The sequence below is a fragment of the Amblyraja radiata genome, chromosome 5 (genome assembly GCF_010909765.2).
Source record: "Amblyraja radiata isolate CabotCenter1 chromosome 5, sAmbRad1.1.pri, whole genome shotgun sequence".
In the NCBI taxonomy this organism is placed as follows: domain Eukaryota; kingdom Metazoa; phylum Chordata; class Chondrichthyes; order Rajiformes; family Rajidae; genus Amblyraja; species Amblyraja radiata.
Genome location: NC_045960.1, coordinates 37,003,517 through 37,016,794, shown reverse-complemented (window position 1 = coordinate 37,016,794; position 13,278 = coordinate 37,003,517). Strand labels below are relative to the sequence as shown.

Sequence of the window (13,278 nt, the reverse complement as noted above, 5' to 3'; positions counted from 1 at the left end):
AGATGGGTCTTGAGGTGGGACTGGAAGATGGTGAGGGACACGGAATTGCGGATCAGTTGGGGGAGGGAGTTCCAGAGCCTGGGAGCTGCCCTGGAGAAGGCTCTGTCCCCAAAACTGCGGAGGTAGATGGATAGGATATGTTTAGAGGGATATGGGCCAAACGAAGGCAGGTGGGACTAGTGTAGATGGGAAATTCTGGTCGGTGTGGGAAAGTTGGGCTGTAGAGTCTGATTCCATGCTGTATGACTCTATTACTCTCATTATGTGGTCATAAAAAGTCTATTTGGTTCAATTTCAGAGGACTTTGCTGTTGGTCCAGTAACTTAACCACCATATCACTGTGTCTGAGATTATAATGCAGCAAATAAATGGAGCAACCTTGACCACAGAACTATTCATGGTGTTTAGCTGTACAATTCCTTTCACTTGGCCTTGCTTTCACTGTGTTCCAAATCAAAGGACCAATGTAACAAAATTGCATTGTGCAAGAACAATGCTCTGCATCTGTAATGTAAAGTAGAGGAAGACCCATGCAGAACATCAGACAATCAGGAAAGAAAGATGTGGCTGTTATTATGGGACAGATCAGGCACAATCTGGTTTGAATGTTAAAGGCTTTTCACTATCATTTCATGTGGTGAATTATTGAAATCTGTACATCATCCACTCTTTCTTTCAGAATTAACATCAACTCTGATTTTATTTTAATTAATGTGCTTATTAACTTATTAACTGTGTTATATTTTACAACACAAAAAATATCAAGTTTTTATTTTCCAGAAATATACTTGTGCATCTGAAGTTTCAGGCAATTTTATTGAATGGTTTTTCTAATGACCATTTCTGAATACAAAATTACTTTTGACCTGCTCACTGGTGCTGAAATTATTTTTGAAATAATCCTAGGTCCTGAAGCATTAAGATCTCTGAAGATAAACTCTGGACAAGAAAATGTAAAAAAGAGCAGTGGGAGGCCAATTGGACCCTTGGGTCTGCTCTGCAAAGGGTGATCTAATGCTGACCACAACACCACATAATCATTTTCTTTCCCTACCCCTTGGTCCCCTTGTATTGAAATATCTGCAAACTCCACCACAAAAAGAGCGATGACTCCACGTCTGAGGTAGAGATTTCCAAAGACCTTAAGACCATAAGGCATAGAAGCAGAATTAGGCCATTCGGCCCATCAAGACTGCTCTGCTATTTGATTATGGCTGATCTATTTTTCCTTCTCAATCCCATTCTTCGGCCTTATCCCTGTGACTCCAAAGAGTCAAGGCTCTCTGAATGATGACCCCTGTCAGAAATGGGTGACCACTTATTCTAAAACCATATATCTTCATTCTAGTTAGCCCCACCAGAGGGGAACATGCTCTCAGCATTCACCCCATCAATCCCCCTCAGAGTCTTACATGTTTCAGTCAGAGCATCTGTCATCCTTCTGAACTCTAACCAGCTCAATCTTTCTTCATACGTTAACTCTTTATCGCAGGAATCAATCTTATGAACCCTGCCTGCACTTACTTCAACTCAAGCACATCCTTCTCCAAAACTGTGCACAGTACTCAATGTGTGGTCTCACAGCTGCCCAGTGTAGTTACTTCAGTACCTCCTCAATTTTATACTTTGCTTGCGAAATAAAGGCCAACATATCATTAGCCCTCCTAATTACTTACTGTATCTATATCACTACATTTGTGTCTCATGCACTAGATTGCCCTTTTTAGGCAATGGCATATTGAGCAGATCTTAACCCAGTAGATATTTGCCCTGGAACCTGCTGCTAAGATAATTCAATATACTACAGAATAACTGGCGGAATAAACTATGAATTACGAGCTACCTGAAATGCATCAACTATCTGCTATATATTATTTTCACATTCATTATATATATATATTATGTATGTATGCATGTATGTGTGTGTGTATATATATATATATATATATGCACACACGCATATATACATATATAGCTATTCATCATTTGAGTTAAAAGTATGTAGAATAAACTGGATTGCAAAATTCATTTTAAAATCAAGGATATAGAAACATTAAACATAGAAAATAGGTGCAGGAGTAGGCCATTCGGCCCTTCAAGCCTGCACCGCCATTCAATATGATCATAGCTGATCATCCAACTCAGTATCCTGTACCTGCCTTCTCTCCATACCCCCTGATACCTTTAGCCACAAGGGCCACATCTAACTCCCTCTTAAATATAGCTAATGAACTAGCCTCAACTACCTTCTGTGGCAGAGAATTCCAGAGATTCACCACTCTCTGTGTGAAAAATGTTTTTCTCAACTCGGTCCTAAAAGATTTCCCCCTTATCCTTAAACTGTGACCCCTTGTTCTGGACATCGGGAACAATCCTCCTGCATCTAGCCTGTCCAACCCCTTAAGAATTTTGTAAGTTTCTATAAGATCCCCCCTCAATCTTCTAAATTCTAGCGAGTACAAGCCGAGTCTATCCAGTCTTTCTTCATATGAAAGTCCTGACATCCCAGGAATCAGTCTGGTGAACCTTCTCTGTACTCCCTCTAGGGCAAGAATGTCCTCAGATTAGGAGACCAAAACTGTACGCAATACTCCAGGTGTGGTCTCACCAAGACCCTGTACAACTGCAGTAGAACCTCCCTGCTCCTATACTCAAATCCTTTTGCTGTGAATGCTAACATACCATTCGCTTTCTTCACTGCCTGCTGCACCTGCATGCCTACTTTCAATGACTGGTGTACCATGACACCCAGGTCTCGTTGCATCTCCCCTTTTCCTAATCGGCCACCATTCAGATAATAGTCTACTTTCCTGTTTTTGCCACCAAAGTGGATAACCTCACATTTATCCACATTATACTGCATCTGCCATGCATTTGCCCACTCACCCAGCCTATCCAAGTCACCTTGCAGTCTCCTAGCATCCTCCTCACAGCTAACACTGCCCCCCAGCTTCGTGTCATCCGCAAACTTGGAAATGTTGCATTCAATTCCCTCGTCCAAATCATTAATATATATTGTAAATAGCTAGGGTCCCAGCATTGAGCCTTGCGGTACCCCACTAGTCACTGCCTGCCATTGTGAAAAGGACCCGTTTACTCCTATTCTTTGCAGCGTTGTTGTGGCGGCGCCTGCCAGCGCACACAGATCGAACCCGCTGTTCGGAAGCCGCGGTCACGTGACTCGGGAGGGGCTGCTTGTTTCGCGCGGTTTTTGCTTGCGCGCGTTAGTTCAGCGCTGACCACCATTGTGGCCAGACATGTCTAGAGAACCTGTATACTGGAAACAGTTGGAAACTTCAGTTGTCGTTCTTCAGACTGTCAAATTGGTGACCCCGACCTGTCTAGCCGTCGTTAGACAGAAGAATTATGCAGGAAGAGAGTGTTCCCGCAGAATCGGCCAGCACGAGGCAGGGCTCACAGGCCTTCAAATTGCCAGCCTTTTGGCCTGATCAACCTCAGGTGTGGTTCGCCCACGTTGAGGCACAGTTCCACCTCCATCGCATCGTAGCGGACGATACTATGCACTTCCATGTGGTGGGAGCATTGCCGCAGGACTGTGCCTCGAGGCTGTTGCCTTACATCAGGGACCCACCGACGATCGCCACATACGAAGGGCTGAAGGCCCTGCTGCTCCACACTTATGGTCTCAGCCGCAGAGACAGGGCAGCGAAGCTGCTGCACATGGACAGTGTCGGCGATCGGCGGCCATCCACCATCATGGCGGAGATGTTAGCACCACCCAAGTTTGCTTTTCGAATAGGTGTTCCTAGAGCAGATGCCTGACGAAGTCCGACTGATGCTCGTCGGAGCTGCTTTCAGCGACCCCCAGCAACTCGTGGAGAGAGCCGACGAATTGTGGGCACAGACAGCGGGACGTGTGTGATTTTCACCCGCTTTCTGGTCACGGCGCGGGTGCAACCGAGACGACATCGAGAGGAAGAAGAAGCCCAGCCCAGCGCCGAAGCTAAATCGCCGTGGCCAGTGGTCTACAGCCAATGTCGCTGATGTTGCTACCATCAACGATACGAGCCCGAAGCCCGAAGATGTCGGAGCTCCGCTCGCACCTGGGAAATGCCTCGGCCAATCGTCCATAGAGGCGAACGCGATCGGCCCAAACGAACGCCTCTACATCCGCCATTCCGGCCACCGTTTCCTGGTGGACTCCGGTGCCCATGCCAGCATCCTGCCTCCAAGCGCCCGAGGTATTCGCGCCGGTAAGGTAGGACCCGTCCTCACAGCTGTCAACGGGAGCGACATTCACACTTACGGTACGCAGACCATGGACTTAAATTTCGACTCCCGCCCGTACAGGTGGAAGTTTATCGTTGTTGACGTCGCCCAACCGATCCTGGGGGCCGATTTCTTGCGCGCGTTCTCCCCGTTAGCCGATGTGCGAGGTGGACACATGGTCCCTGTGTCGGACCTGTTCCCTGCCAAGCCGCTCAGCCCGTCTACGCCCCTACAGCAACTCGACGAGGTAGCTGAGATCCAGCAGCCTTTCGCAGCCCTGCTCGCCGACTTCCCAGAGTTGCTCACGCCCCGGATCGCCATGACTCCTTCGCGTTTTTCGCGCCCCTCCGGTCCTGTTCTGCCGGACCCTACTGTTGCGCTCGCCCCACGATTTCGGGTTACGCGTTCTGGTCGAACCGTCCATTTGCCCGTGCGTTTCCGTACCGCGGATTATGGGGGGGGCCATGTAGCGGCGCCTGCTAGCACACGCAGAGATCGAACCTGGCGTTCGGAAGCCGCGGTCACGTGACTCGGGCTGCTTGTTTCGCGCGTTTTTTGCTTATGCGCGTTAGTTCAGCACTGACCACCATTGTGGCCAGACGTGTCTAGAGAACCTGGATACTGGAAACCGAACTTTTGAATAAAGATCAGTTGGAAACTTCAGTTGTCGTTCTTCAGACCGCCAAAATGTGATAATTTTATAACTGTTTCTGGAATATTTCTCCATCCTGCTGCTCTTTATCTGACCAAATGTTGTGTTGCTATAAAAGCTATAACTGTTGCTGCCAACAGAGTAATGTTGGGTACAAGGCAACAGAAGGGGCTCTGTGGTTTTTGGATCAAGGGTTGTGTTGGTAATCCAATATTGAGAACTCAAACAGGAATTGAGTAATTTTGGAATTGAGTAATCCACTACCTTAATGAAATGGCTCAGGAGGTCATCAACAGAAAGATCAACTATTAGAATGTGCAATGACATATTTTTAGAGTCATGGAGTCATACAGCATGGAAACAGGCCCCTCAGTCCAACTTGTCCATGCTGCATAAAATGCCCCAAATAAACTGGTCCCATTTGCTTGCATTTGGCCCACATCCACAAAACCTTTCCTATCCATTTTGACTGTTGTTTTGAACAAACTCAGACAGGCAGCATTACGGAAAGTCAATAGACGGTAGACAATAAACACAATAGGAAGCACCTGGTACGGCAAGTCTGCCATTCGAAGATACGTTTCCATCTTCAAGCAAAAAGGAGACAAACTAGGAACCTTGCACTCAGGTCGAGAGAACTGATGTAATATAATTGCATCTTTTGAATCCAGTTTCTGCTCCTTCCTGAAAAATAAGAGAATCACTAATTACATGCTGAAAGAATATTGGTGTTACTAGATATACTGAGCTGTGCATGCATAATAAAAGCTAAGTTTCAGAGCAAAGAAAGCTTATTTGCTGAGTCTAGCTTCCACAATATAAACCACATATGGTGGGCAGTGTAAAGGAAGCCAGCAGTATTACCTGTATGGGGCAAAGGGAGGATAATCCTGCTTCTGGTGAGAAGCAATGGTAAAGCAAGAAATGAACAGCTGAAGTAGACACAGTGCCCTCTGGGGTCTGCTGGTGCAGCTGTTATGTTACTAAATTTAGTCTGGAGGCCTAGGCTAATAACACACACGATTGTTCAAACCAAACTTAATAATTTAATTCTCTTTAAAATATGTGATTCTTAAAAAAATCTGCTAGCAGAACTAATACCCTTAAAGCTGTATATTCCAAATTTGAAGCCATTCACCAGTGTCCTTGAGGGGAGAGGAAATACCTTAGCTCATCTGGCCTTCAACCAAACCTATAAATGCCATCCAAAGAGGTCCGATACATTGCAGCACAAGTAGGCACAACACCACCTGACCAGTGATACCCACAGTTCATGAATGAAAGAAGCAAGTCAGCAATAATCACTTTTCCTGTCTGCTAACGGAACATTCATCTGGCAGATACTAAAATCTAACCTCCTGAGAGTTCATGTTCATAAGGTATCAGAGCAGAATTGGGCCATTCGGCCCATCAAGTCTACTCCACCATTCAATCATTGCTGATCTATCTTTCCCTCTCAACCTCATTCTCCTGCCTTCTCCCCATGACCCCGGACACCGGTACTAATTAAGAATCTATCAATCTCCGCCTCCACAGCCTTCTGTGGCAATGAATTCCACAATTCCATGTGAAGCAATGTGGAGAGCTGCTTCTACATCATTTAAAACTGTATCTTTTGACCACAATATAAACTGAAATTTAATATTTAGCTCCCAATAATCTGACTTGAGATGCAACTCTGAATAAAACATATGCAAAAAAGTAATGATGATAAAGGAAACAGGCCATTGTTAGCTGTTTGTTTGGTGAAAACGAGAAGCTGGAGCAGCTTGGGTGGGGGAGGGATGGAGAGGGAATGACGGGGTGAGAGAAATCAATATTCATACCACTGGGCTGTAAACTGCCAAAGCGAAATATGAAATGCTGTTCTTCCAATTTGCATTTAGCCTCACTCTGACAATGGAGGAGACCTCAGACAGAAAGGTCTGTGTAGGAATGGGAAGGAGAACTTAAGTGTTTAGCAACCAGGAGATCGGGTAGGTCCAGGCGGACTGAGCAAAGGTATTCAGGAAAACAATCGCCCAGTCTACGTTTGGTCGCCGATGTATAAGAGTTCACATCTTGAACAACGGATACAGTAGATGAGGTTGGAGGAGGTGTAAGTGAACCTCTGCCTAACCTGAAAGGACTGTCGGAGTTCCTGGACAGAGTCGAGGGAAGAGGTATAGGGGCAGGTTTTGCATCTCCTGCGGTTGCAGGGGAAGGTACCTGGGGAGGTAATGGTTTGGGTGGGAAGGGACAAGTTAACCAAGGAGATGCAGAGGGAACAGTCTCTGTGGAAGGTGGAAAGGGGTTGAGATGGGAAGATGTAACTAGTGGTGGGATCCCATTGGAGGTGGCGAAAATGTTGGAGGATTATGTGTTGTATGCGATAGCTGATGGGGTAAAAGGTAAGGGGTAGGGGGACACAGTCTCTGTTGCGACTAGGGGGAGGGGGAGCAAGTAACAGTTTTAGAAAGATGTCACAAGATCAGTATTCCAGAGAAGACTGTACACATCAATAATGGGGACTGATCAAGGCATTAATTTGGGGAGTTGGGTCATTGAGTTGTACAAAACGTTGCAGTATTGGACTAATGTTGGAAACTTGCAGCATCGTGTACAATTCTGGTTTCCAAGATATAGGAAGCATGTGATTTAGCTAGAGAGGGCAGAAAAAAAATCACATGGATGTTGTCCTGGACTGGAGGGCTTGAGGCACAAGGAGAGACTGGATACACAGTGGAACAGCTGGTAGATCTATTGCCCCACAGGTTGTTGGCTGTGTGGAGTTTGCACATTCTCCCATGGGTTTCCCCCAGGTACTCCAATTTCCTCCCATATCCCAAAGATGTGTAGACATGGAGGTTAATTTGCCTCTGTAAATTGCCCCAAGTGTGTAGGGGGTAGATGCAAAAAGTGAGATAACAGAACTAGTGTGAACAGATGATCAATGGTCAGCATGGACTAGGTGGGCCAAATGGTCTGTTACCAAGTTGCGTGTTTCGATCGATTAAGAGAATGCACTGGGTTCTCTGGAGTTTAAGAGAATGAGGGGTGATTTACAGAAGTTTATAAAAATTAGTTGAGGGGGGCACAGAAAGAGTATAAAATCACAGTCTTTTTACCCAGGGCAGGAGAGCCAAATTAAAAGGCATTAGCTTAAGGTGAGAGGGGTAAGATTTAAAGGGAATCCAAGGGCAGGTTATTCCACATAGAATAGGAGGTATATGAAACAAACTTCCAGAGGACGTGGCAGAGGTGGGAACAATTACAGCACTGAAGAGACATTTGGGCAAGTATAACTAGAAATGGACCAATTGTAGTCAAATGGGATTAGTTTGGATAGATAGTCAGCTTGGTTAACATTGATAGGTTGGGTGAAATGGTCCCCGATTCCATGCTGCCAGCACCCACCACCGTCTGCGTGAAAAAGTCACCCCACAGATTCCTATTAAACCTTTCCCCCTTCACCTTAAAACCATGTTCCTCTGGATCTCGATTACCCTACTCTGTGTCTACCCAATCTATTCTTTTCATGGTTTTATACGCCTCTAAAAGATGCCCTCTCATCCTCCTGCGCTTTAAGGAATAGAGACCCAGCTGCCTTACCTCTCCCTATAGCTCACACCCTGGCAACATCCTCGTAAATCTTCTCTGTACCCATTCCAGCTTGACAACATCTTTCCTGTAACATGGTGCCCAGAACTGAACACTATACTCTAAATGTGGCCTCACCAAAGTCTTATATAACTGCAACATGACCGCCCAACTTCTATATTCTGACTGATGAAAGCCATTTTGACCACCCTGTCTACCTGTGATGCCAACTTCCAGAAACTGTAACTGCTCTCCTAGATCCCTCTGCTCTACAACACTCCCCAGAGGCCTACCATATATTGTGTAGGTCCTGTTATGTTAGACTTTCCAAAATGCAACACCTCACATGTCTCTATATTAAATTCCATCAACCATTCCTCAGCCCACCTGGCCAATCGATCAAGATCCTGCTGCAATTTTTCACAACCATCTTCACTATCTGCAATACCACCCACTTATGTATCATCTGTAAACTTCCTAATCTTGCCCTGTATGTTCTCATCCTAATCATTGATATCGATGACAAACAGTAACGGGCCCAGTACCGAACCCTGAGGCACACCACTAGTCACAGGCCTCCAGTCCGAGAAGCAACCTTTCACCATCATCCTTCCTTCCATGAAGCCAATTTTCTATCCATTCACCTATCTCTCATTGGATCCCATCCGATCTAGCCTTCCAGAGCAGCCTACAATGAGGAACCTTGTCCAATGCATTGCTGAAAACCATAGATACATCTATAGCTGGTTGCAGCCCTGGTTAAATTATCAACCAGCTTGACTTTGTACAACATATTACTTTGGAACATATCCTCATCCTACCAAAAATATTAACTTTTCCCCATTCTTTCCTCCCCATCCTCTCTTCAAATTATTTAACTACCCTGTCTTTTTTTAAACTATGTTTCTCTCTCCGCACATGACCTTTTCCAACATTTTCTGTTTTTTTATTCTACATTTCCAGTATCTTAAGGTTAGCACATAGATTTTCAATTATTATCTGGCCTGTTTTGATCAAAACAGTCAATGATTAAGTAAGAAAAACGTTCTGAAATATTTCAATCGATAATAATATTGACAATCCTTTTTTTTTAAAGTATTTTTTGCAATTGGATAACATTCCAAGATTTATCTGACTATAGCATCATATAATTTATTGTAGTGTAAGTTTATGAGAAGTGTGTGTTTCATTTCCGTGATTGGTGTGGCCAATGAAGCAGCCGCAATGACTGGTACCCGAGTGTGTTGACTGACACACACACGGATTTAGCGTGTGGTTACATCCTCCTGGAGTTACATTCTCCGGGAGTTTACATCTTCGTTTATAAAAAGCTCGACAATTATTCATTCTGCTTAAGTAAATCGTTCCTAATAAAATAAAACTAGAATAAACCATTGGTGTTTTCTAATACAAAAATGAAATATATTGTGAAATAACTACGTTGCATTTCGTGCTAATCATACTAAATCATATTTAAGTGTTACACTTCGTATTTAAGATATACCTGCATAATTAAAAAAAAACATTGCCAGTTCTTAACCTAATTCTCAGGAGAGTACAGGACCTAACCTGTAATCTGGGCCGTTCTAATTAACAAAACAATCTGATTGTTTCTTCTTGTGCATGTGTGTGTGTATATGTGTGTCAAGGGTTTGCCATACGATCCACATCAGCTCCTTTCTCCTGACTCTTGGACTAACGCCGCTTGCCAGCTTCAAACGCCGCTGCCCTTGTGCCCAGTCTGTACGCCCGGTATATGGAGCATAGATGATGAGTTGTTACCTGATCGCCAGCAATTCGTGCAAGAGATATGCAGCCGCTGCCAGCAAGGCACCTCCGGTCAAGCACAGCGTTTTCTTCCACCATGACTCCGCTCCCAGCCCTGACATGATGCTACAGTAATCTTGCAGAGGGAAAGTGATTATGTATCCATAAAAAGAATAGTGATCATCAGAACCGCACAGTCCCAGAGAAAAGCTCTGATTCCTGCTCAGATCAACTACGCATGATCTGGACGATGCAAAACCAACACCCCAGTACATTCTTCGTTATTCCGATAGATCGGCCCGAGTGACTGCGCCGTTTCAAATAGGAGACAATTGCAGATGTTCGGGTAATTGTAATGATGTTATGCCGATATAAGTTGTACAAAAAGCAAACGTGTGAACACGACTCGAAGATCCGTGGACAACAAACAGCATATTAGCCTTGCTCCCGGTGCCCGCCTTTGTCTTCCTGTGTTTTCTTTCCCCTCCAGCTACTCTGTGATGTCATTACTTGTCACATTGATTCTGCAAAGACATAAATTGCACTCGCACTCAAAACATCATACACTGATTTTAACCCGATGAAAATCGTAATATGTAAAAATCCACCTTGCACAATAATACACCCTATACATTTATAAAGTACTGCATTAATGTTAGAACATCACCTCGTTGCATCCGCTTTAGATGTCCAGTGCAGGAGCGATGAGTACACCTGAACTTTCTCACTGTCCACATCACCCACCATTAAAAGGGTCAAGGGTTATGGAGGGGGGGGCAATTATTATTTACCATTAAAACACACATCAACAAGAAATTTAGCAGGACAGGAAATCTTGGTCCACTGTCATTTCTCTAAAGGAGTTGGATGTTGTGCCATTTGCACCATAACCCTGCATTTTCTCTTTTAATGTGAATAATTTTTCCTGACCTGAGGCTCAATTTCTCTAACCATCCAGTTTTCTTATTCCCACCTGCCTTACCCTTCACTCTAATAGGAACATGCATGCTTTGAACACACTCTTAAATCAGTAGGAAATAACTGCAGATGCTGGTTTAAATCAAAGGTAGACACAAAATGCTGGATTAAATCAGCGGGATAGCCAGCATCTCTGGATAGAAGGAATGGGTGATGTTTCAGGTCGAGACCCTTCACCAGACTGTCTGAAGAAAGGTCTCGATCCGAAACGTCACCCATTCCTTCTCTCCAGAGATGGTGCCTGTCCCGCTGAGTTACTCCAGCATTTTGTGTCTACCCTCACTCTTAAATCATCCTACTTTCCTAATTTCCCGTTGCCCAACAACAAGCTACTCCAATCAACTTTAGTATGTTTCCATTCAATACCACAAAGTTGAACTTGCCCCAATGCAGAACCTTAACTTGTAGCCCAACTCTGTTTTATCCATAACTATTTTAAAATAAGACAGTGGTCGCTGGTCCCAAAAGCCTCACACATGGACACTTCTGTCACTTGCCCTTCCCAATTTCCTAAGAGTAGATCAAGCTTTGTCCTCTCGCTTGTAGGCTAAGGAAACTGTCCTAAACACATATGACAAATTCCACCCTGTCTAAACCCCTAACACTCTGACAGTCCCAGTTTATATTGGGAAAGTTAAAATCCCCTACCATGCCAACCCTATTAGCCGTCCAGCTGCCTGCAATACGGCATATTTGTTCTTCTAGTCCCGTTGACTATTCAGGGCCTATAGAACACTCCCAACATGGTGATCGTCCCCTTTTTATTTCACAGCTCCACTGGACAAACCATATGATACAATAAAACTTTATTCAACCCTGGAGGGAAATTGGTCTGCCAACAGTCACAACGCACAGGGTACACGAAAATTGAAATTAAAATTAAAAGTGAGAAAAAAAAGAAAAAGACAAGCGACTGTTGGCTGGCTGCAGTGTGCACCGCGCCTAAACTGGAACGAACGAACAAACAAACACTCGCAGTCTTATCCCCTGGGCTGAGGACTGCGCTGGCCAAGCATAAAAATATCACAAACCCCCTGCTGGACCCTCTGCAGTTTGCATATCGGGCCAATAGATCTGTGGATGATGCAGACAACCTGGGCCTGCTCTTCATCCTCCAGCACCTAGACCACCAGAGGACCTATGCGAGAATTTTGTTTGTTGATTTTAGCTCTGCATTCAACACCATTGTGCCAGAGCTACTACACTCCAATCATTCCAAGTTGACTGTGCCTGAACCCCTCTGACAGACAGGAAGCAGCATGTGAGGCTGGGAAAGCAAATCTCAGACCAGCAAATAGGAGCACCGCACGGCTACGTACTCTCCCCTCTCCTCTACACCAATGACTGCACCTCCACTGATTCCTCTATCAAGCTTCTCAAGTTTGTGGACACAACCCTGATTGGACTGATCCAGGATGGGGAGGAACCTGCCTGCAGACAGGAAGTGTCACAACTGGCGTCCTGGTGCCATCGCAATAACCTGGAGCTCAATGCTCTTAAGACAGTGGAATTGATTGTAGACTTTAGGAGAGCTCCCCCTCCCCTCACCTTACTCACCATCAGCAACACCAGAGTCACATCTGTGGAGTCTTTTCAGTTCCTGGGAACCATCATCTCCAAGGACCTTAAGTGGGTGGCTACCATCGATTCCACAGTCAAAAAAGCACAACCAGAGGATATACTTTCTGCGGCAGCTGAGGAAGGACAATCTACCACAGGCAATTCTATAATCTATCATTCTAATTCTATACGGCCATCGTAGAGTCTGTTCTCACCTTCTCCATCATGGTCTGGTTTGGATCAGCCACCAAGCACGACACCCGGAGGCTGGAGCGAATCGTCCGATCAGCAGAGAAGATTATTGGCTGCAACCATCCCTCCATTGACGAACTGTACACTGCAAGGGCCAGGAAGCGAGCAGGTAAGATCATCTCTGACCCCTCTCACCCTGGCCACAAACTCTTTGAATCACTTCCCTCTGGGAGGCGACTCCGGACTGTCAAAGCTGCCACAGCCAGACATATAAACAGCTTTTTTCCATGAGTAGTAGCTCTACTCAATAACCAAATATC

At 45.0% G+C, this 13,278-nt stretch overlaps 1 protein-coding gene across 1 annotated transcript in view; it reads right to left on the bottom strand.

Moving 5' to 3' along the window:
- faxc (failed axon connections homolog, metaxin like GST domain containing) overlaps window positions 1–10,847 on the bottom strand; it is a 62,053-nt gene extending 51,206 nt beyond the window's left edge. The window contains exons 1-2 of the mRNA XM_033021039.1: window positions 10,244–10,847; window positions 5,431–5,566 (exon numbers count right to left, since the gene is read on the bottom strand). Coding sequence (XP_032876930.1) covers window positions 5,431–5,566; window positions 10,244–10,503 — 396 coding nt within the window. The 5' untranslated portion in view covers window positions 10,504–10,847. The remainder of the gene's footprint in view (window positions 1–5,430; window positions 5,567–10,243) is intronic.
- Between the last annotated feature and the right edge of the window lie 2,431 nt (window positions 10,848–13,278).